Source organism: Erinaceus europaeus, chromosome 2 (genome assembly GCF_950295315.1).
Source record: "Erinaceus europaeus chromosome 2, mEriEur2.1, whole genome shotgun sequence".
NCBI classification, from domain to species: domain Eukaryota; kingdom Metazoa; phylum Chordata; class Mammalia; order Eulipotyphla; family Erinaceidae; genus Erinaceus; species Erinaceus europaeus.
Genome location: NC_080163.1, coordinates 68984915 through 69008432, shown reverse-complemented (window position 1 = coordinate 69008432; position 23518 = coordinate 68984915). Strand labels below are relative to the sequence as shown.

The 23518-nt window shown below is 38.4% G+C and overlaps 1 protein-coding gene across 6 annotated transcripts in view; it reads left to right on the top strand.

Annotated features, from left to right (window-relative positions):
• The window catches only part of UNC5D (unc-5 netrin receptor D), a 704674-nt gene that overhangs the window by 556807 nt on the left and 124349 nt on the right, over positions 1 to 23518 (top strand). For 3 of the 6 annotated variants that reach the window (XM_060182783.1, XM_060182787.1, XM_007528291.3), the window contains exons 5-7: positions 2006 to 2186; positions 3050 to 3217; positions 5398 to 5562. In XM_060182783.1, the coding sequence (XP_060038766.1) occupies positions 2006 to 2186; positions 3050 to 3217; positions 5398 to 5562 (514 nt within the window). The remainder of the gene's footprint in view (positions 1 to 2005; positions 2187 to 3049; positions 3218 to 5397; positions 5563 to 23518) is intronic. The other 3 variants (XM_060182795.1, XM_060182801.1, XM_060182791.1) reach the window with 1 other exon arrangement.

Genomic DNA, 23518 nt, shown 5'->3' with positions numbered 1-23518 from the left:
CTGTTTTCCATCTACACCATGCCTCGGCCTCGCGTGAGCTTAATGTGCAGCTTGGCGATACGAGAATCCGGCAGGAAGCCCAGCCAGTCTATCTTGGCGTTACTCTCGATCGCACTCTGTCATTTCACAAACATCTCATAAAAACTGCAGCAAAGGTGGGCACGAGGAATAACATCATTGCAAGACTGGCCAGCTCCTCATGGGGCGCGAGCGCTTCCACACTACGATCATCATCTCTGGCATTATGCTATTCCACTGCAGAATACTGTGCCCCAGTATGGTTCCGTAGCCCCCATGTTCACTTGGTCGATTCCAAATTATATTCCTCCATTAGGATAATTTCTGGAGCCATCCGTTCCACCCCGGTTCCATGGCTGCCAGTTCTTAGCAACATCGCCCCGCCAGATATTCGTCAGGATGTGGCATTATCTAAGTTCATTTCCCACGTCTACGCTCAACCGGACCTGCCAATATACGCGGATATCTTCGCCCACCCTGTTCAACGCTTGACGTCTCGTCACCCAATCTGGTCCCCTACACCTACACTGAACTTCTCTGTTCCAGTCTCTTGGAAACAGAGCTGGCAGTCAGCTGAGGTAAAGAACAAACACCTCATCACAGACCCCTGCGAGCGTCAACCCGGCTTTGACCTAGCACATTATGATTGGGCTCTCCTCAATCGCTATCGAACAGGCCATGGCCGGTGCGCCACTATGTTCCATCTCTGGGGAACCAGAGATGACCCGAACTGCCCCTGCGGCTACAGACAGACTATGACCCACATAGTCAACGACTGCCACCTCTCCAGATTCAAAGGAGGTCTCGAAACTTTACATCAGGCTCAACCTGATGCTGTTGACTGGCTACGGAAGAAGGGCAAAAGCTAGAAGGAGAAGAAGCTTTCTGTGTCGAATTATGGGTTTCATGTGTTTGTTCGGTTGCTATATATGACAGATATTGACAACAAGTTAGGTGGTTGTCAAACGAAAGTATGTGTGCTTCCAGGATGGCATTAGAGCTTGAAGATTACAGACACAAAGAGACAACAGTTTACTTAGGGGGAAACTGACCAGCTTGATGAAATAGGGGAACCAAGTGTGTTGAACTACAGCCTGGAGGAAGATGAAAGTCTAGGAGTTGTGTGTGTGGTGGGGATAGGGAGGAGTTGAGGTTCAAGGAATATAGGGAGTGGGAATTGGAGAGGGTGGGGAGTTTCAACTTTGTTTTCTTTGGGTATTCAAGGAAAGAAATGTTTGGACCAAAGGAAGAAAGTGAAAAGAAGAGAACAGTTTCTCTAGGAGAAAACAAATCAAAGATTGGACTAGTCAGAGTATTTGACATCCTCCAAAGGAGAGGTTAGTTGGGCCTTAACCAAGCCTAAATATCTGCCAAATCCTTGACGGATTATCATAAATGATCACCAAAGAAATGTACCTTCAAAACTAGGAAAAACTAAATGCATTTGTCCCAAATCTATAATACTCTGGTCTTTTTTTTTTTTTACACTATCATGCCTCTATTAAAATGTATTTAAAAGGAAATATATAACTTGAAGCCTTGTCTGACAACAGTATCCTGTCAACATAAGTTCTGCATTTATTGCTGATTTTCTGAGCTCCATTTTAGGCCAGTTATTGAAACTTCATCTTCATCATCACCATGGATTGTAATAAAGCAAAATATAGTGAAATGACCTAATTGCAATCACCTCTTTTCTTTCTTTCATAGCATTTTCAGAAAATAGGTCAAAGCCAGTAGGAAATGTGTGTTCTTTTTCTGCCTCCATTCTATTTCACTTGAGTATTCATCTCTGGGATATGCCAAATTTACTAAATAAGAAAATTAGTTATGGAATAATGAAAAAAGTAATTGCTGTCATCCTCTGTGGTAGGCATAATTCTCCCTCATAACCCAGAACTTAACCCAGAACTGTTCATCTTCCAATTCCACAAAGAAGTTGTTATTATATTCAATGGATTGCAACCTAAACATTTTCTTCTCATAGGTAGAATGGCTGAAAAATGAGGAGCCCATTGACTCTGAACAAGATGAGAACATTGATACCAGGGCTGACCACAACCTTATCATCAGGCAGGCAAGGCTCTCGGATTCAGGAAACTATACCTGCATGGCAGCTAACATTGTGGCCAAGAGGAGGAGCTTGTCAGCAACAGTGGTGGTTTATGGTAAGATCAGCCCAAAGGCCAAGAGTGCATAGGGAGGATGAAAAGAAGAGAGGGATGTGTACTTGATGAGTATGGTCACCATTTAGATTTGAAAGAAATTTTGAAATCATCCATGCTGAGCTCTCTCCTGCGTTTCCCATTTGGCAGGTGAAACCACATCCTTCTTGCTTTTAATATGTTTGCTATTCCATCCAATACTGAACTTTTGTGAGGTAGGCAGTGACATTTTCAATCTCTCTCTTTTAGAAATAATTTAAGAAGTTGTTTACTTTCTTCCATTGTGTTTACATTTGAAAAGAACTGAAGTGGGCAACTTCTGTTTTCCACCCCTCCCAAAGCCAACATCAAACCCCATTCGACCCAGACCTACTCTTGGCAGTTCTTCTCCTGGTATACAAAATTCACAAAAAACAAACATTATATTTGCTAGATATCTCAGGTATTATATGAAAGACATTCTTGGCTATTTAAGTAAAGGCATTCTTTTTCACAATAGAAGAGCCCTGGGATTTATTTTTGAAGCACTTAAAGTAATAGAAATTCAAATGCTGATATTTTCTTTTTATACTCTGAATCTTCAAGTGCTTTAGAGATATGTTGATGAGTTCTTCAATTTTTTTTTTTATTATTATCTCCTCACATAAACAATCCTGGGTCCCTCCTATAGCACATGAGTAGACTGAAGGGCATAGGTGAGTTAAGCCCCACTGCTGCCTCATGATGAAGCAGCTTGTGGAAGTTTGCATACTCTGTTGGTCCCTGGATGCCCAACTCACAACACCTGGCACATTGGCTTGCACATAGTAGGCAATCAGTAAAAACCTCTCTCCTTTGTTTCTCCCCTTCCCATTTTTCTCTCTCAGTGAATGGAGGCTGGTCTTCCTGGACAGAGTGGTCAGCCTGCAATGTTCGCTGTGGTAGAGGATGGCAGAAACGTTCCCGGACCTGCACCAACCCAGCTCCTCTCAATGGTGGAGCCTTTTGTGAGGGAATGTCAGTGCAGAAAATAACCTGCACTTCTCTTTGTCCCGGTGAGATATATGTAGATTCCCTTTCCCCTTCTGATCCACCAACACTGTTATCAAGCTGGTGTGAAGCATTCAATCTAATCTTCTTTCCCAAATCTACCCTCTTTCAAGTTCTTGGAATGGAGTCTTTGTCCAAAGTGTTAATGTGCAATTCATTGCTATCACAAAAACTTGGGTGATAGGCTTCTGTATAACATTTGGGCCTAATTAAAATAAAATAGTTTAAGAATTTTAGTGAGATAAATAAAGAAAGCACTTGACCGAAGCACTACTTAGCTCTGATTTATAGTGGTGCTGGACATTAAACTGGAACTTCAGAGCCTCAAACATGAAAGTCTTTTGTATAACCATTATGTCATCTCCCCAATGTCTCCTTAATAAACCTGGAGACTCATCATCAATAATCCAAATTCTTCTAAATGTCTTTATAGTGTCAGTATTTGGTTGAGCTAAGTCTCCTTGGGTTTGCCCACTTTGTGGCACTAATTTGTACAGTGGCTTCCAGGGATTAAGAGAATTATCTGCAAACACAAAACAGGTACCCACATTCTGACCCTTTAGCATCAGTCCCCAACCAACTAACCTTCTCCTGGTTAGTTGCAATACAATTGGTAGATTGTAGAGTGCCACAACCAATTTGTATTTTACATTTGGCCTATGTCTTTCTTTCTATCCAAAAAGAGACTTCATTTACTAAAAATGGATTTTGTAAATTCTATTCCTAGTGTTTTACTGACTCTAACCAGATTTATACACTGAGAAACAGATGAGATCGAGGGTGACATTATTCATAGAAAGCATATCCTCCCAGTGAAAAATAAATTGGTCCAAAGTCTCACTTGCATTATAAAAACATTAACTCAAATGAGAATTAACTAGTCTTATTTCTTTAAAATTTCAACACTATTTCAAAGCTAAGAAAAGGCTCTCATCAACAACTTATTCTTGGGACTTCATTTTGAATTTGTAGCCATTAAACATTTATTGAGTGCTTACTATGTGCCAGGTACTATGTAAAATATTTTACACATATATCATTTAATACTGTGTTGTGAGTTTATTATCCCACTAACAGAAATGGTAAAATGAGGCTAAATAACTTGCCCAGTGTTGCTCAACCAGTCAATTGACAAAATCAAAACAAAGCTCAAGATATTTTGTTTCAACTCTAGATTACTCTAGATTAAAAACTGCAGTATCAGGGTGGGTGGGGAGAATACAGGTCCATGAAGGATGATAAATGACATAGTGGGGGTTGTATTGTTAAATGGAAACTGGGGAATGTTATACATGTACAAAGTATTGTATTTACTGTTGAATGTAAAACATTAATTCCCCAATAAAGAAATAAATTAAAAAAAATCTACTTAGTAACCAATATGTGTAAAAGTTATACAGTCACAGCTATATTTTTCTGTTTCAAAGATATGCAATCACAATTTTCTGTGCATTAAAAAAATGCAGATAATAAAAGAAATTAAAAAAAAACAAAAACCCTGCAGTATCTTAAAGAACCCACATAAGCATGGCTGGACTATTCCTAGGAGGTGAGGTAATGGAATTGTTGCCTCAAACAACTGCCATAACCTCCAGGGTTGATTCGTAGTAGGATTAAATTCAGATTGTTCAGTTCTACAAACAGCAGCAATCCATGACCCAAGAAATTCTATTTATGTGAGTCCTGGTATCTTGGGGTTTGACTGACCTGTTTTAGTTTAATAATATCAATATATAGGTTTAACTTTTTATTGTTTATGGCCTTTTAGAGCTTAAAGATAGTTCATTTCATTCTTTGTTCTAATCTGTCAACCCACAAGGAAGTATCGGAGATTATCAGTGGTTACTGCACATAGTTTATCCTGTCCATCTAAGATGCACTGGGGCATGAAAAACGGGAAAGAATGGATAATGACATTATTAGCCAACCTATGGGGCACTGGTAATTCAAATGCTTGCCCAAATTCAGTAATTGGTCTCATCCTGAAAAGAAAGAGAATTGCACCACTGCTTTTGTTAGTGCATTTCTTTTGGAATGAAACCTTGGAGAGAAGAGAAACGGATATATGATTTTGTTTTTATTGTGGTAGAAAATCCAGCTCAAAGAACAACAGCAGTCCTAGGGTTAGTCTCCTGACATCTGTTTGATTAATACTAATGATGGTTCCCTTTGTTTCCTTTTGAAGTGGATGGGAGCTGGGAAGTGTGGAGTGAATGGTCTGTCTGCAGTCCAGAGTGTGAACATTTACGGATCAGAGAGTGCACAGCACCACCCCCACGAAATGGGGGCAAATTCTGTGAAGGTCTAAGCCAGGAGTCTGAAAACTGCACAGATGGACTCTGCATTCTAGGTAACACTTATTATTGTTATTATTATTGTTGTTGTTGTTGTTATTATTATTATCTGTGATTTTACATGATTATGAAATAATTGGGGAATAATTCCATACCACTCCCACCACAAAAGTTCTGTGTTCCCTTCTCCCCTTTGCCCCAGTGGTAGGTAACCACCATAATTCTCCCAATGTCATAGTTATGGGTTGAGATATATATATATTTTCCCCCTTTTTTCAAGTTCATGTGTTCCAATTATCTATATTCCACTTAAGTGTGAAATCAGCCTATCGTTGTCCTTTTTCCTCTTTCCTCTCTCTTTCCTAAGAGAAACAATGCCTGACTTCCTCAGGGGTTCTCCAGATTGTCTTCCCTTTCAGTGATGATGCAAAAACACAGGCTCCCTGTCACAAAACTATGGGGTCCTGGTGGAATTGGGGTCCATCGTCCTCGGGTCTTCTTCCTCTAAAACTCCCCCTGCCCTTAGTGTCACTATTATGAAAAGAAATATCTTGATCAATCATTTAATAAATATGTTAACAAAAAGAGAAATCACCAATAGCACAAATAAGTAAAAAAAAAATGTAGAAAAGTAACTTTTGGAAAACTTATTTTCAATGTTTTAGCATGGTAAGTTCCATAAATGTGCATAATTATTATCAATTTAGCCAGACAGAGTTTTCAGATTAAACAGAATGTTTTGAACTCCTTAATTAAGCAGTTCCTTTAATAGCCACAATTTCTCATATCTGGTAAAATTCTAAAATTGATCATCATATGCTGACATTTGTTCCAAAAATTTTTATAATACTGTAAGGCACTTAATAATCTTCAGAGATCATGGTTTTAGTGGCAATGGACAAGTATTATGACTGTTATCCTACAAATGGGTGGGGGTGTGTGGGAGAATGATAACTGACTATGTGGGTGATTTCGAATCAGATTGGTCAGGCAGAGCAGGAAGTAGAATGTTCATTTCAAAAATCCCTAGCCTTTGCTTCATTCTTGAAGTTATGTTATTGGCGTCTTCATGTAATTGCTGGGGTAAGAAAGTATGAATCATATGGAGTCACATGGGGGCAAGATTTACTTAAGGTATTTATTTCATGCTAGTTTTGTGGCCCCGAACAAGTCACTGAGCTGCTTAATTTCTCTGTAAATATTTAAAAATGTACATGTTTCAGGTTAAGACTAAATAATAAAATATTTACTGGCAGAGAATAGGTGCTCAGCAAATGTTGATAATTTCTCTACTTTCCTACTTAGATGAGTGAAAGTATATTGATTAGGTGCTTAAATGGTAGATTTGAATATACCTATACATTAGAAGTAGCTTAAATGTTTAGCACAGAAAAGTAGCACAATAATTTATCGACTTTAAGTTGCTATATATAATTTTTTATTTGTAAAGGTGTTAAATAAAAAGGAAATATCCAAAGTTGGATTTATTTGTCAACAGCAATATAAAAGTCTATCTTTAGAATCAGGTATATTCAAATGTGCTAGCTACTATATTGCCAAAACTTATGTGATTAATACATTGACAAAATTATTAATGTGGGAAATGAGCACTTAGTATTAGCCTGTCGATTAATACAAAGATTGATTTTTTGTGTATATTAGATACAAAACAAAAGACTAAAATAGAAAGCAGTGCCTAATCATTACAGTGACTATATATCATATAGGCAAAATAGTTATAGACTATATTTTGCTATTTTCTGAATTTTAGTAAATCATAGTAATGATCTTCCATATAGACCACAAAGTAGAGTTTTATTTGAGAAATCTTTGAATAACAGGCTTAAATCGTAATTGATTAAAACTTACTGACTGAAGAATTACTAACTGAAGACTACTAATGGATAACCTTAAATATAATAATGATAAAATACATTAATATTTATTTACTTTTTAAATTTATTTATTGGGGGATTAATGGTTTATAGTTGGTAGTAAAATATAATAGTTTGTACATGCGGAACATTTCCACATAACAATACAACTCTCACTAGGTCCTCCTCTGCCATTATGTTCCAGGACCCCAACCCTCCCCTCACCCCAAAGTCTTTTACATAGTTCATTCCTAGAGGTAGTCATGGTCATGTCTGATGCACTCACTCTAATTAGTTCATTTTTTTTAAAGGGATGCTTCCTATGTATATTTGCTGTGTTTAGTTTTCATAACAGGTGTGTAGTTTAGTTACTACTCTGTTTATGTTTTCCTATAATGAAAATAAAATAACTGGAAATACAGCTGAAATCTGCAATATGGTCAGCATTTGAAGTAAGACCTATTAAATCACACCACAAGTGTAAAATGTTATGAAAGCCTTTTGTGGGTGTATTCATTTTTTTTTAGTTCCTTTTTTACTTAAGCATGGTTTTTCTAATATCCTTTACCAAATATGATCAGAGATACTTAATGGCTATTGTAACTAGCCTTTTTTGAAAGAGAAATTATGAAGTCTATGAAGTCATAGAGGTGATTCATATATATTAATAGATCAGTTAGAAAGTGGTATGTTTAAAGAATGCAACATATGAGTCTAGGAGGTAGTACATCCCATGGAGTACACACATGTTCAAGGACCTGGGCTCAAACTTCCAATCCTCGCTTGTATAGGGAAGCTTCATGAGCTGTGAAGCAGTACTGCAGATCTCTCTCTCTCTCTTTCTCTTTCTCTCTCTCTCTCTCCTCTACCTCTTTTGTCCCTCTAAATTTCTCTAAGTCTCTGTCAAAACAAAAAAAATGCATAGAGTGGCTACCAATGTCAACAAGAATTAATAACAACATTTTGCCATCTCTACTAGAAGGAATGAACAATTTAGTTAAACAAATCCAACATCATTCTGAACCTCCCACTGTTGCGCTCTGGAGTGCTTGGTGAAACTAGCTGTGCTGTCAAGATACAGCACCAGTGAAGTCTGAGTTTGATTAAAATAGCATTTGTCAACAGCTTTCTGGAGCAGTGACTTTGTGAAGGATTTAGGTCATGGTACAATTTGGGAATTTCCTTCATCTTAATTTTTTGTCCTTATGCCAAACATGACCCTAGAGCAATTCCTTAATTCCCAAATTCTTTTGGAGGTTTAGCAATGACATTGCTTAGCTTTTGGATGACCTACAACTCTTTGATAATATTTATCTTTTAGCAAAGTATCTGGGTTCTTTTTTTGTCCCTAAGGGCTGCATATCTCCTAGAGATGGAGCTGCCAGTTCTGAATGATCACTTTAATATTTGGGTGTGATTGTTGCTTGGTCAGTTGTGACTGGAACAGAGAACCTTAGTGTTATGTTATCACAGATGGCCACACCTAAGTACTCTCAACAAAAATGTAAATGCTCAAGACTGGCAAGAGGACATTTTGCCAAATAGTCATTTGCCCAGGGATCCAAATCAGAAACATAAACAGATTTTCCAGTGCCTTTGTGGTATACCATTTCTTTCCCAGAAAGATAATTATGCAGTATAGTGTGTAGATCTATGTTTTATAAGTTTAAACACTGGAACCAGGTAGTTTTCTGAGCATTGCCTTTTCTATTTGTTGAATTTAGGTCTTTCTATACCTAGAGGATTGTAGTCAAAAGTAAATAATATGGATATGCCTCACTGAGAAAAGCAAAGTTAAAATGGTGGTTGTATAATTTCATCCTAAGTAAAAAGGATGTTTTTTCCTGTAGTGTAGCCTTTATAAAACTAAAGACTGGGGCCAGGCAGGGGCACATCTAGTTGAGTGCAAATGCTGCAATGCACAAGGACTTGGATTTAAGCCCCTGGCCCCCACCTGCAGGGGGAAAGCTTCACAAGAGGTAAAGCAGTGCTGCAGGTGTCTCTCTCTCTCTCCACCTCCCTACCTCCCCACTCCCCTCTTGATTTCTCTGTCTCTACCAAAATAAATAAATAATATGTAAAAAAAAATAAAACTAAAAACTTTGGCTTAGAATTGATGTCTTAGATGTGTAGTGATACTGAAGCCAGTGAAATGACACAGGGGCCTGAAAGAAGGAAGAAATTATTAGAGCCAAGCTACCTTGTAGTAGCTAATCTTTCCTTCTTGTCAAGGTGTAAAGTAGATCAATTCAACCTTGACAGCTCAAAACCTGAATCACAGAAAAACTGTGGTTTGTTTTCATTTCTGATGGGCACGTTGATAAGGAAAGTTTAAATTGATACATTGGAAACCACATCAAGGATAAAGATACCTATACAATTACAGGTTCAAGTAAATATCTCTAAATCACACCTAATAATCCAGCTACACTGTCTGTTCAATGATCGGCTTAAATAACCTAAAGGAAGCACCTGAAAAGGTGAGCCTGTAATCACATCAAAGTAAAGGTTGCCTTATTAAGCATTTTCCCTTGTACAGTTCTAAACCTCATTGTTATCCATTACAGTAATTACCTGAGTCTCTTTCCTAGGGTGCTGAATATGGAAATTTCATTCCAGAGTTGGTTTAATACATTTGAGACAACTTTTGCTTTTTGCGACTAAGTTACAGAATGCTTGTTTTGTATGTAGGATTGTAACAAATGAGTATCCCTTTAACAAAACTAAGCCTATCATTCCCAAAGGTCAAAGAGTCCAGAATCATATTTGACTCATTTTTAAACTTTTCTTATGTTATTACTTCAGAACCCATACTACTGCAAAATCAACTATTGCACAGTTAGACCCTATATAGCAAAGAACTGAAAATGACATCAGTAACATGCTAGTACACAATTCATTATTTTTAAAATTTTTTTATAAAGTTTTTTAAAGTTTTTATTTATAAAATGCAAACACTGACAAGACCATAGGATAAGAGGGGTACAGTTCCACACAATTCCCACCACTGGAACTCCATATCCCAATCCCTCCCCTGATAGCTTTCCTATTTTTTTTTTTTACATTTTTTCTTTTATTTATAAAAAGAAAACATTGACAAAACCATAGGATAAGAGGGATACAACTCCACACAGTTCCCACCACCAGAAATCCACATCCTATCTCCTCCCCTGATAGCTCTCCTATTTTTTAACCCTCTGGGAATATGGAACCAAGGTCATTGTGGAAGGTCTGGCTTCTGTAATTGCTTCCCTGCTGAACATGGGCGATGACTGGTTGATCCATACTCCCAGCGTGCCTCTCTCTCTCTCTCTCCCTAGTAGGGTGGGGCTCTGTGGAAGCAGATCCAGGGCACATTGATGGGGTTGTCTGTCCAGGGAAGTCTGGTTGGCATCATGCCAGCATCTGGAACCTGGTGGTTGAAAAGAGCATCCCTCTTATTCTATGGTTTTGTTAATGTCTCCTTTCTTAAATAAAAAAAAAAGGAAAAAATAAAAGAAAAGAGCGTCACCATATAAAGCCAAACAAATTGTTGACTAATCATGAACCTAAAGGCTGAAATAGTGCAGATGAAGAGTTGGGAAGTCCTCCATTTTGTGGAAAGCTAGTAGACATATTTTAGTTATATTCCAAAGGGCCTGTGGCTATAATATTTTTTTTGTTTATTTGTTTGTTTTGTTTTTCTGCTGAGCCTAAAATCTGATATGCAGGTGGATCCAAGTTATTGTCTGGGGAGATGATGTCATGACTGAAAAAGGACCAGAAAGCTAGATGAGGGAAGAGAGTAGCTTCCTAATATGGGAAAGGGGTATAAATTTTGTTGACTGTAAGTGTACACAATTCATTCTTAAACTGCCTGTTGTGAAATTACCTGTTGCTTCCTAATGCTCCCAAATGGTTTTGATATTAAAGCCTTTTATGTCTGGCACCAGTTGTTAGTGCACCTAGTTGAACACATAAATTATCATTCCCAAGATCCAGGATTCAAGCCCTCAGGCCCCACCTGCTATGTATGTGTGTGTTGGGTGGGGGAGGGATACACAGGCAGTGAAGCAGTACTGCAGGTGTTTTTTCTTTCTCTATGTCCTGTCAAATTAAACAACAACAACAATAATAATAAATGATCGAATGGAGTGTTGGATTCATTGTCCTGTCGCCATGCCCCAGCCATAATCCCATAAGCAATAAGAAACTTTTAATATTCCATTTCCTAGTGTATAATAGGTGCGGGATCCCTTCCATATAAAGATTTTTCTAGAAATACCCATTAGCTACTTTTCTGCTTAACAATTGATTAATTCAGAGTTGCCTTCATGTATACTGCATAGAAAATCTGGATATAATATTTCAGGCTCATAGGAGTAATAAAAAGGAGATTTGGACACATATGGTGTCATTAGCAGCTTAGCAGCAATCTCTCCCCCATGTCCCAGTAAACACTTTTCCATTATGGGACCCAATAAGAAGATCAGTGAGTAACAAGCCTTAATGAGACAGAGTGGAGTGCTCACAACTAAAGTTTCTATTGTGCTTAATTAAAAAATAAAGTAGAAATCTCACAACACTTATGCTTTCTAGTGAAAACACAGTTTTCCTTTCTTTTTTTTTTTCTTTCTTTCTTTCTTTCTTTTTTTTTTTTTTAGTTCTACGAAGCTAAAGCTATCATTTTGTGCCTTTTGGTGAGAGTGCTGTATCATGAGTGGAACTGAACTAAAGAGAGCTCAAAACTCACTGTACCCTTAAAGGGTTCCCCTTTGCTACCTGGCCACTGTAGACTTTTCTAGTTTTTTCCCGTTGATAAAAAGATTTAAAAACATCTGGTTGTCCTTTGAACTTAATATCTCCCTTCATATGAGGATTGGCATTGATCCAGTGGCCCATGACTGATATGTATTTTGTTAATCTTTAAACATGTTCAGCTTTTCTTACCAATCAGCTTTGAAACACAGATGCCTTTTTGTTATCCAAGAAATTTTCTTTCTGTCACAATCTTCTCTTTATTTCCTCCTGCACCAGTAGTAAATGAACATAGTCAGGACAGAGTAACCTATGTAAGAATTTCCTTTTCAGCTATTAGAAATCAAGACAATTATTCTGCCTATCTCTTTTCCATCTGCCTTTTCTAATTTCTATTTCCCATTTCTATTCACTCCCATCCAACATATTTCAATATGTACTTTTATACTTTGCTTACATTATTTTGGGTAAATTGGACAGGAAGTGTCATTGTGCTTCAGAAACATGATCTCTGGAAGATTGTTTATCTCAGGCACAACTGGTTAACTTTGTTCATTTTATGAGAGGAATTGAAATAAAACACTTCCACTGTAAATAGGAAGGACTTTAAAATTAAATATGGACAGCTGGAGAGCAGGATACATTACCTCCAGATCAGATTACTGAAAGAAAGAAATAAAGAAGAAGAGATAGAATGAATAACAAAGCAAAAGAAGAAACAAAAACTAAACAGGCAAATATGAACATATCCCTATGACAATGAGGACTGGACACAGCCCATTAGAAAACTTAAAATTCTCTACAGAAATGATAGTTTAGCCATAAAACCAAACAGTTGGTGGGAAGGCAAATCCATATTACTCATTTATGGGAGAGAAAGTGAGAGATAACCAGAGCAGCACTCTGGCATATTCAATGCCAGGGATCAATCTCAAGACCTCGTATTTACATATCCAATGCCATACCCACTGTACTACCTCCCAAATGATGAAAAGAGAAATGTTTTATTGATGGTACCCTCAGGAATCACAAGGAAAAGCAGCAACTCTAAATTGGGGTTATCAAAAGCACCAAGTTTGATTTTCTCTGAGGACTGGCCAGGGTAGACCTCTCTTGATTTGTTACTCAGAACTAAATCTGATTCCTTTGTGATTCTGAACTAAAACTAGGTATTTCCTTTTTGAAAGATGATTTTGTTGTTCCTAGCACTTCACTCCAAGCCAATTTTTTTGTTTTTATTTAGTGAGAAAGAGAGAGAGGGAAGAAGAGTGAAAGAAAGAGAGAGAGAGAGAGAGAGAGAGAGAGAGAGAGAGAGGGAGAACAGCAATAGAGCTTCCTTCATTGCAGTAAGGATTTGGCTCAAACTTGGGGCCTGTATGTATGCTTGCAGACACACTATACTGTCTCATGGCTATAAAATATAATAACAACATATACTTAGAATCTAGAGAAATGAGTGAACTGAGCCAACTCAAGCACCCCGTAGACAAATGGACACGTTAAAAGGTCAGGCTTCAGTTCAAATAACTGATATTTTTTTTCAATTGCAGTAGGAGAGTTCCTTAATTTCTTTAAGCCTACATTTAATCATCCTTAAAAGTTTCTTAAGGTTCTTTCTGGGAAAGACATGAGATAACCAATGCAAAAAAATTTAGTATTGGGGACTGGGTGGTGGCACACCCTGTTAAGTGCACATATCACCATGTGCAAGGACATGGGTTTGAGCTCCTGCTTCCCACCTGCAACATTTCACAAGCAGTAAAGCAGGTCTGAAGTGTTTATCTTTCTCTCTCCCTGTTAATCTCCCCTCTCCTAATTTCTTTTTGCCCTATCAAATAAAATATAAAGGCAAAAAAGAAAGGCCTCCAGGAGTGGTGATCTCTAGTGGTGATATATAGATAAGTACAGAGCCCCAATGATAATAAAATAAAAAAAAAGCATATAGGGGGCCAGACAGTAGCACAGCAGGTTAAGCACACGTGGCATGAAGCACAAGGACTGGCATAAGGAGTATTATGTTCATGAGTATTAAAAAAATTTGTTCTGCTTTATATCATAATGCTTTCTCAGCCACCAGGTTCCAGATAATACCATGACACCAACCTGACATCCTGGGCAGTAGACCTCACAATGTGTCCTGGAGCACCACCTCTCCAGAGCCCTGTCACATTAGGAAAAAGATAGAAACAGGATGGGAATATGGATTGACCTGCCAATGCCCATGAGCAGCAGAGAAGCAATTATAGAAGCTGGACCTTTCACCTTCTGTACCCCATAATGATCCTGAGTCCATGCTCCTAAAGGGATAAAGAACAGGAACACTTCCAAGGGAGGGGATGGGATACGGAACTCTAATAGTGGAAATTTTGTGTAATTGTACTCCTTTTAGCCTGTGTTTTTGTAGGTATTTTTTAATTTTATAAATAAATTATAAAAAAATAAAATACAGAGAACATTTCTATGAGGAAATTTCCAAGTTCAAAAGGAGGAAGGCAGCATTTCCTGATGCACACCAAGCTTTCACTGAAAAGCTGAAGAGCAATTTGAGAGGCTTTTGTCATCATAAGTGATATCCCTGAGACATCAATTATGGTCTGCCTTACTTCTCATAATTAATAGGATAATATTTTGATTTTGAAAAGTTCTCTGGTGAAAGATGTTAGTAGAACTGTTTTGTTACTTACTAAGATGTGTCTCTCAAACCTTAATTCTTATGCAAGTGTGTGTTATCATCATTCAACCCTGGAATTTCTCTAGGTAGTGAGAAACTGTTGAGACCAGCGAGTTCTAACAAGCATTACCAAGTAGAATTCCTTGGAAGGAAACATTTTGGTCTCTATACTTGCTCCGTATGGATGAGCTCAGAGTACACTTTAAAAGGGGAAATAGATTTTGTCACCATTGCCACATGTGCAAATACAAGCACATAAGCAGTGTACAGGCTCAGAATTGTTGAATAAAAAAGCAAAAATGGAATTAACCCATTAAATGTGTGGCTATAAATATGTTCCCCAAAGAGTAATATCCAAGCAGGACTTTTAAAAAATAAACTAGTGGGGCTGGATGGTGGCACACCTGGTTTAGTGCACATGTTACAATGTGCAGCGACCCAGGTTCGAGCCCCCAGTCTCCACCTGCAGGAGGAAAGCTTCACAGGTGGTGAAGCAGAGCTGCAGGTGTCTATCTGTCTCTCACCCTCTCCATTCCCTCCATTCCCTCTCTATTTATGACTGTCTCTATCCAATAAATAAATAAAGATAATAGAAAAATTAAAAAAATAAATTAGCAAATATATATGGAAAAAAACATGAAAGCCAGGATATGTAAACCTAGAGAAAGGCTGTGATTTATGCTCTTTCAATTTTTCTGGTTTTGATCATTCTGAGAGTGTTAGGGTGTATACAAGAGCTGTCAGTTGTGTTCCTGCAGGTTCTTCTGTATGTCTTAACTTTCAACACCCAGAGGAGACTAGAATAGACTCACCACTTGTCATCTCCAGTGTCTGCCTGACATATTCAATCACTTCAACCTTACCAATGCAGAGCAGGCTTTGTGTTTATCTAATTATCTGCCAGTGCTAACACAAGGCAGATCTGCCAAGTTCTGGGATTTCCCGCAGCCTTGGATAGCATTCAAAGGGAAAAACACTGGTGCATAATTATTTCTAGTTATGGGGAGAGGAAAAGTAAGAATACATTAAACACATTGATGATAACACCAACTACATTTTTACCCATGAGTAAATAATCAAATAACTATCTTTTAATTTCATTTTCCCTGATTCTTCTTGCTGTAATTTTCTGGTTGCAGTGATGATTATTTGTGAGCTAATCATTTGAATGTGATTTACAGGCTAGGGACTCATAAGTGATAGTGATTATCAAAAGAAAATAATTCAATGAACACTTATGAAGTCATTAACTTTTAGGGGGAAAACTCTCACATTGTGTTTTAGTGACTATAAGTTAGATAAACTATCTAAAGAAGTAGAAGATCCTTGAAATCAGTAACCATCAGAGATTTTATTAAAGAAACAAAAAAGTATGCCTGTAGGGTAGGACATTTTTATATAGGAGGTTTAGAGGGAGAAGACAGGCAACAACCATGGGCAAAGGTACTAAGATGAATTTGAATAATTATTGGTTTGATTAGACTATAGCATGAATTTATGTTAGGTAGAATTTATCTTAGGCAAAAATTAAGTCATTTGTGGTAGAACCTGTTGCTAGGAGAATGACTAGGTAGGTAATACAGTTGGCCAGGTCTTAGAGTATATGGGGAATCATAGTAGAGTCACATTTGCTGATGTTAGAATTAATATCTAAAATAAGGAAAACCTAGAGAGATAAGAATGACTATTCCACAAACTTCAGGCTCAACAATGAAATTTGAAATTACAAAGGGGGGGATTTAAAATAAACATCTAACACTTACCTTTTTATTTAAATTTATTTATAAAATAAAAAAAGTATCTACAAGACCATACGGTAAGAGGGGTACAATTTCACACAGTTACCACCACTGGAGATCCATATCCCATCCTCTCCCTTGGAAGCTTTCCTGTTCTTTATCCCTCTGGAAACATGGGCTCAGGATCATTATAGGGTGCAGAAGGTGGAAGATCCAGCTTCTGTAATTGCTTCTCCGCTGAATATGGGAATTGGCAGGTCGATCCATACTCTCAGTTTGTCCCTATCTTTCTGTAATGGGGTAGGGCTCTGGAAAGGTGGTTCTCCAGGACACATTGGTAAGGTCATCTGCCCAGGGAAGTTAGGTTGGCATCATGGTAGCACCTGGAACTTGGTGGCTGAGAAAGCATTAAAATATAAAGCAGAACAAATTGTTTAATACTCATGAACCTAATGGCAAAAATATAGCAGATGAGATTTGGTGTCTCTATTTTGGAAAAAGCTTGTTATGTATACTCCAAGGATCCCACGACTTTACTAATTTTTGCCTGAGCCCAACAGCTAACATACAGGTGGACCAAAGATCTTGTCTGGGGAGATGGTTTCAGAGTTGGCGATAGGACTAGAAAACTGTATCAGGGAAGAGAATAGCTCCCAAATATGGTAAAAGTATATAAAGATTGGTAACTGTTAACCCCATCGATTTGATCTGGGGCCTATATTCAGTGAATAGCCTGTATAACCTCTGTATCCCTTTAGGTCTGAGCTTACATTCTTTAGCTAGGAATGTTCTAGGTTGCATTCACTGCTGGACCCATCTCCCTTGAGTGGTAGAGTATGTTGGTCCAACCTCCCTTCACAGAATGGGGCTGTCCCTACCATTGCTGATCCTCATAGGGGGAAGGTCCTTTAGGGACCCACAAAGGGGTCCATTATATTGTTCCTGATAGAGATGGCCAGTGACAGTGGAGAGAGGTATCTTTTAGAGGTCAAGGCCTATCACTGTATTGGAATTCCAGGATTCTCTGACTTAGGCCCTGAGTGATGGGGTGGCCTGGTAGTAACCAAAAGAACCGTTATTAAAGTACGCTGGTCTCTTGCCCTTATCCAGCTTTTGTAGTCCTTACTTTGTCTGACAAGGTTAGCTTCTCAGTGACTGAGGGAAGTGAAATAGGAAGTACGTGAGAAGAATATCTAGGTCTAAGTAGAAACTATTTAAGTATTTTATGGTGTCTTTTGCTTACTGCACCTATTGAGTCACTGCAAACTATTGTGCACTTTTGCTTTAAGATAAATATTTTCCCCTAACTTATGGATACATGTACACATGTGCTCTATCTCATGGGCCCTGGTCTATGTCTAGGTTCTGTGGCATTGTCTAACACTTATTTTTAGTGAAAGAGGTTAAAATGCATATTCTCTATAGATAAAACATAGGAAATGACTGATTTAGTAAAATAAAGTATGGTAAACATGAGCTATAGTGGCATATTCAAATTGATGGCTAGAGAGTTGCTATCTAAGGAGGATGTTGTCCGGGTGAATTTTGATCCCCTGCTGAGTGGCTTCAGGACCCACTCATTCTATCTATCTATCTATCTATCTATCTATCTATCTATCTATCTATCTATCTATCTATCTATTTGTTGTTTTGCCACAAAGATTATCATTGAACTCTGCAATTTCACAATGCCACTGCTCCCAGGGATCTCTCTCTCTCTCTCTCTTCCCTTTCAAGAAAGTGAAAGTCAGTGAGAAAGATATAGATGTAGAGAAAGAAGGGAGATGAATGGTGGCACACCCAATAAAGTATACCCATTTCTTTGTGTAAGAACCAAAGTTCAAACCCTCAGCATCCACTTGCAGGGGAAGCTGCATGACCAATGGAGCACTGCTATAGGTCTCTCTCTCTCTCTCTCTCTCTCTCTCTCTCTCCCTATATCACATCCCAGTTTCTCTCTTGTTTCTAAAAGAAGTGTGGGAGGGGTGAAGGGGAGAGAAAGAAAGTCTCTGAGATCAGTAGATTTATTCAGGCACTTCAGGCACTGATCCCTAGCAACAATTATAAATAAGGGAGAAAGGAAAGGAGGGAAGCTGGAGAAAGACCAACACCACAGCACTGCTACACTTTTATGAAACATTGCCCCATGCAGGCTTCCTCATGTGGTGGCCACAGCCTTGAACCCAGGTTCTTACACATGGTAAAGAATGCACTCTACCAGCTGAGCTGTCACCCAGTCTCCTAATACCAGAATATTAAAACTAAAATAGAAAATTTTCTGTTAGCTAGCAAACCTGTGTATTATTCAAAATCCACAGGACTCTACTTCAAATATTCACAACTCATAGGCTTAGAGGAGCAGCCATTTGCCCAGTCTTAGGATTAGAATTTAAACTCACTTGTCCACATGTAGCATTCTACAGGACCTGCCCTCCCTTTGAACCCAAGGTATAGGTTGCACACAGTTGGCTCCCTTGTTCCTGGCAGAGAAATTATAAAGCTGAATGTAGGTGGATGGGTAGTGGGAGGTTATGGGTACAACTATAAATATTATTAGCTTCTAAAAACAAGGGATATATACCATGGGAATGATTTGGGATCATAGTATATGACCAGGCAACTAAAACAATTAATTAAAGGTAGAAAATAAATGAACCACCACCCAAAAGGTAGATTTCTTTATTTTATTTTATTTTATTTTATTTATAAAATGGAAACACTGGCAAAACCATAGGATAAGAGGGGTACAACTCCACACAATTCTCACCACCAGAACTCCGTATCCCATCCCCTCCATTGATAGCTTTCCTATTCTTTATCCCTCTGGGAGTATGGACCCAGTGTCATTATGGGGTGCAGAAGGTGGAAGGTCGGGCTTCTGGAATTGCTTCCTGGCTGAACATGGTTATTGACAGGTTGATCCATACTCCAAGCCCGTCTCTCTCTTTCCCTAGTGGGGCGGGGTTCTGCAAAATTGGAGCTCCAGAACACATTGGTGGGGTTGTTAGTGACTTGATATTGATTCACAAAATTAAAAGATAACAGGGGATCAACTCTGCACTGTTCCCACCACCAGAATTCTGAATCCACAATCCCTCCATTGTAAACTACAGCAGTTCTTCTGAGGTTGCAGCTATGGGTTAAATATTATCTCCACAGCTATCTGTCTGTATTTGTATATATTTACCCATGTGTTTCTACAGTCCATCTTCTTTTCCTTTCCAAGTCACATATACACCTATTACTACACCCAAATGTCCCTCCATTTTTCCTCTTCTCTCTCCTGTTTCTGATGGAGTTGGACTTCAGAACGCTCTGGTCATCTCCCCCTTATCATTTCTCCCCCACTGGAAGTATGGATCAAAATTATTATTTGGGTGTAGAAGGTGGGAGATCTGGCTTCTATAATTGCTTCTCAGCTGGACATGGTTGTTGGCAGGCCAATCCATACCCCCATCCTGTTTCTGTCTTTCCCCATTGGGGTAATGACCAATGAAATAAGGATAAAATCATGATAACATCTGTAACTTGGTGTCTGGAAGGTGGCAAGACCTAAAAAGAGACAAAATGGCTAATGAACATGAACCAAAAGAGAGCAGATGAGAATAGGGATGTTAGGATGGACGAAAGCTAGGAAGTCCATTTTAGACATGTTCCTAGGGTCCATGACTATAGAAGTTTTGCTTGAGTTTGATAGCTAATGGAAATGGACATAAATATTGTCTGAGAAAATGGTGTCAAATTAGATTTCAAAAAAAGGGGGGGCGGGGGACTAGAAAGTTGGATGAGGGCAGAAAGTAGCTCCCATTCTTGAAAAAAAAAACTATGAATAAAATTAACTTTTTACCCAGGGCCCATATATATTTTTATATTTTGCACAGGAGTCTGTGTAATCTCTGAGTCCTTGTTGGTCTGAGCTCACAGTTTATGACCACAGCTGGGAACATTGCAGACTTCACCTCATTTCAGCACTAGTCTTCTTCAAGTGGCAGGGCAGGATGACTCAGACTTTCTTCAGAAACTGGGGCAGTCTCTGTCATTGCTGCATTATGGTGAGAGCAAGGCCTGGGAAGGTCTGCAAGAGGATTTATAATAACTTTCCTGTTGGAAGTAGCCATTGATTGTGGAAAGAGGGATCCATTAGAGGTCTATGCCCATCATATTTGTGTGGGAATCCAAGGATTCCCTGATTAGGGTCCCAGGTGATGAGGTGGTTTGATATTGACCAAAAAGATCATTATTAAGTGAGCCAGTCTCTTGCACTTTTTAGGACTACTCTTGTTGTTCTCTCTCTCTCTCTCTCTCTCTCTCATTTATGAAAAGGAAACACTGACAAAATCATAGGATAAGAGGAGTACAACTCCACATAATTCCCACCACCAGAACTCCATATGCCATCCCCTCCCTTGATAGCTTTCCTATTCTTTATCCCTCTGGGAGTATGGACCCAAGGTCATTGTGGGATGCAGAAGGTGGAAGGTCTGGCTTTTATAATTGCTTCCCGGCTGAACATGGGTACTGATAGGTCTATCTATACTCCCAGCCTGTCTCTCTCTTTCCCTAGTGGGGCAGGGTTCTGGGGAATCCTCTCTTTATCTTATGACCTTAGATTTTCTCCAAGTGTTTAAGTGTTAAGTGTCATTTATTGTGCCCAGTCAGAATTAGGATTTTGGGATCTGTCTTCTTTGGGCTTTTCTGTTAGATTGCCGAGCTAACTTGGTCTAAGTAGGGAATTTATGATGTCGTCTTGAGGCATTTTTACTAGGATTCCAGGTTTGTTAGGTCTGAGTGTAATCATAGAGCGCTATTAAGCACTTTTACTTTGAGTAATATAATTGTCCCTTGCTTATGGATACATGTACACCTGTACCCAGTACCCTAAACCCTAGCCTATATCTAGTATCTGTAACTTTGTTAGCTGGTGTGCTTTCTTAACATGGAACTAGGTCATCTGTGTGTTAGGAAAGATATCACCAGATCTGAGGAATTGGGAGGCTGACATCTCAGGCTCAGTATCTCTGGCTACTGTCCACAGTAATAATTCATTAGCAGCATAATGTGAGATGGCAGCACTAGTAGCGTTGATTTGGTTGAGGTCAACACAGGTAGTATGATGGTAATGTATTAAAATAAAATAAATATCAAGAAATATGGGCATAGCCCTAGAGGTTCCGAGACTAGGAGAAATGAGGATCTTAAAGAAAATGGGAAGGATTTCTTGTTTTCTTCAAAAGAGTTTGAGATATGAAGAGTTAATTATTATAATAACCAAGTTAGTTGAGAGTTTGTTTTCTATGAAAATCCAATGGTCAGCATCTACAGTAATATACTTGACTTCACTGTGCTTTGTGCCCTTTATGGGTATCTGGAAATCTCCATATCAGAGATACTGACAGGCTCAAACAGTTTTGATCTAAGTAGACTGAAGTTGTAGTTAACTTAGATTTTTTTAAACACTATAACTATAGAGATACATGTCTATAGCTCCTTGAACAATTTAAGCCCAGTGTCAGAGTAAAAAGGTAGATCTCTCTCTCTCTCTCTCTCTCTCTCTCTCTCTCTCTCTTCCTATACAGAGAGAAGACTGGTAGTCTAGTACTGAAAGAAAACAGATGCAGTCTATATAAAGATAATTTCATGTTTTGTAGATAAAAATATTAGTCACTGTCAATATCATGTACTTTCCTACTAGTATATATGTATAGGCATATAGGAATGTACAGAAAATCATGGACAAATGCATAGATTTTGACATATAATTTAGGGTAAAGGCAGTTATTTCTTGGTGGTGGAGCTATAGATTTCCTTTTTCTTTGCTATTGACAGTTTTATTTTGAATACAATGATTTGGTAGTAAATATATAAGTAATAATGGTTATTTTTAAAGAAAACATGTTTAGCAAATGATTGTGTAAAAGATCTTTATGTGAAAGGCTCCTTGGTCTCACCATAAGCCAGAGTTCTGGGTAAAATAAAATAAAATAACACTTAAAAAAACTTCACCTTTCACTTATAAATATATAAAATTATTAGAATAAAATAGTTTTTAAAACAGTCACTGATTACAATTACTTATTAATTTCTATTTAACCAAAAGTTGTCTCAGTGTATGTTAAGCAGTGGCAAAAAGTGTTATGATTTTTCTCAAGCTCAGTTGACACTGGCTTAAAATTACATTTCTCTGCTTGCAAGACACAGGAGGGATCCTTCTGGACCCATCTGTACACCATAGCTACTGCCACAACCGCTTAAGGAGGCAGAGACTGAATTGAATACACAGAATCCCAGCTTTGTTGTCAGAAAGTGGTAGTGCCTTCAGTAATCAAAAAAGAAACACACACACACACACACACACACACACACACACACCAATTAATCAGGAGTTCTTGGAGTGGGGCCCAGGCATGGAATTTTTTTTTTAAAGCTCCCCAGGTGATTCTGTGTGCAGCCAACATGAAGAACCATAGCCCTAATGGATTAATTTACTAAGAGGTCATTTGAATATGGCCTTGGAGTGAAGTAAAATGGAAGTGGAGAGGATTTTGTTGACCGAGGCCAAGTAGATGCGTGACCCTGAGCCTTGTGAGAAAATGATTATATGAGCAGAATGAAAGCACAAGCAGTGTGGCCTAGGCTATTGCTGCAAAAGATAGTCAGGTCAGTGGGTGACCCTCTTCTCCTGAGCTCATGGGAATGATCTCCATTCAAGCATTTCAAGTTGGGGAAAGCACTCTGTGAGAGCAGCTTGCTGTCAAGATACTGGTATTTCACAACACACAGTGGAACCCAATTTTGATGCTGATGCCGGGGGACTAAAGCTCCTTTGGGCAGAGGTTTCCTGTCTCTTCTATGTGACGATGTGCACTGACACAGAAGACATGCAAGACCTGCACAAAACAAACCCCACAGCTCAGCAGCAACCCCTGGAATAAATTTAACTCTATCTTTAGGAAATCTTTTCCAATGGATTGTTGTGAAAGGCCTTTGGTTG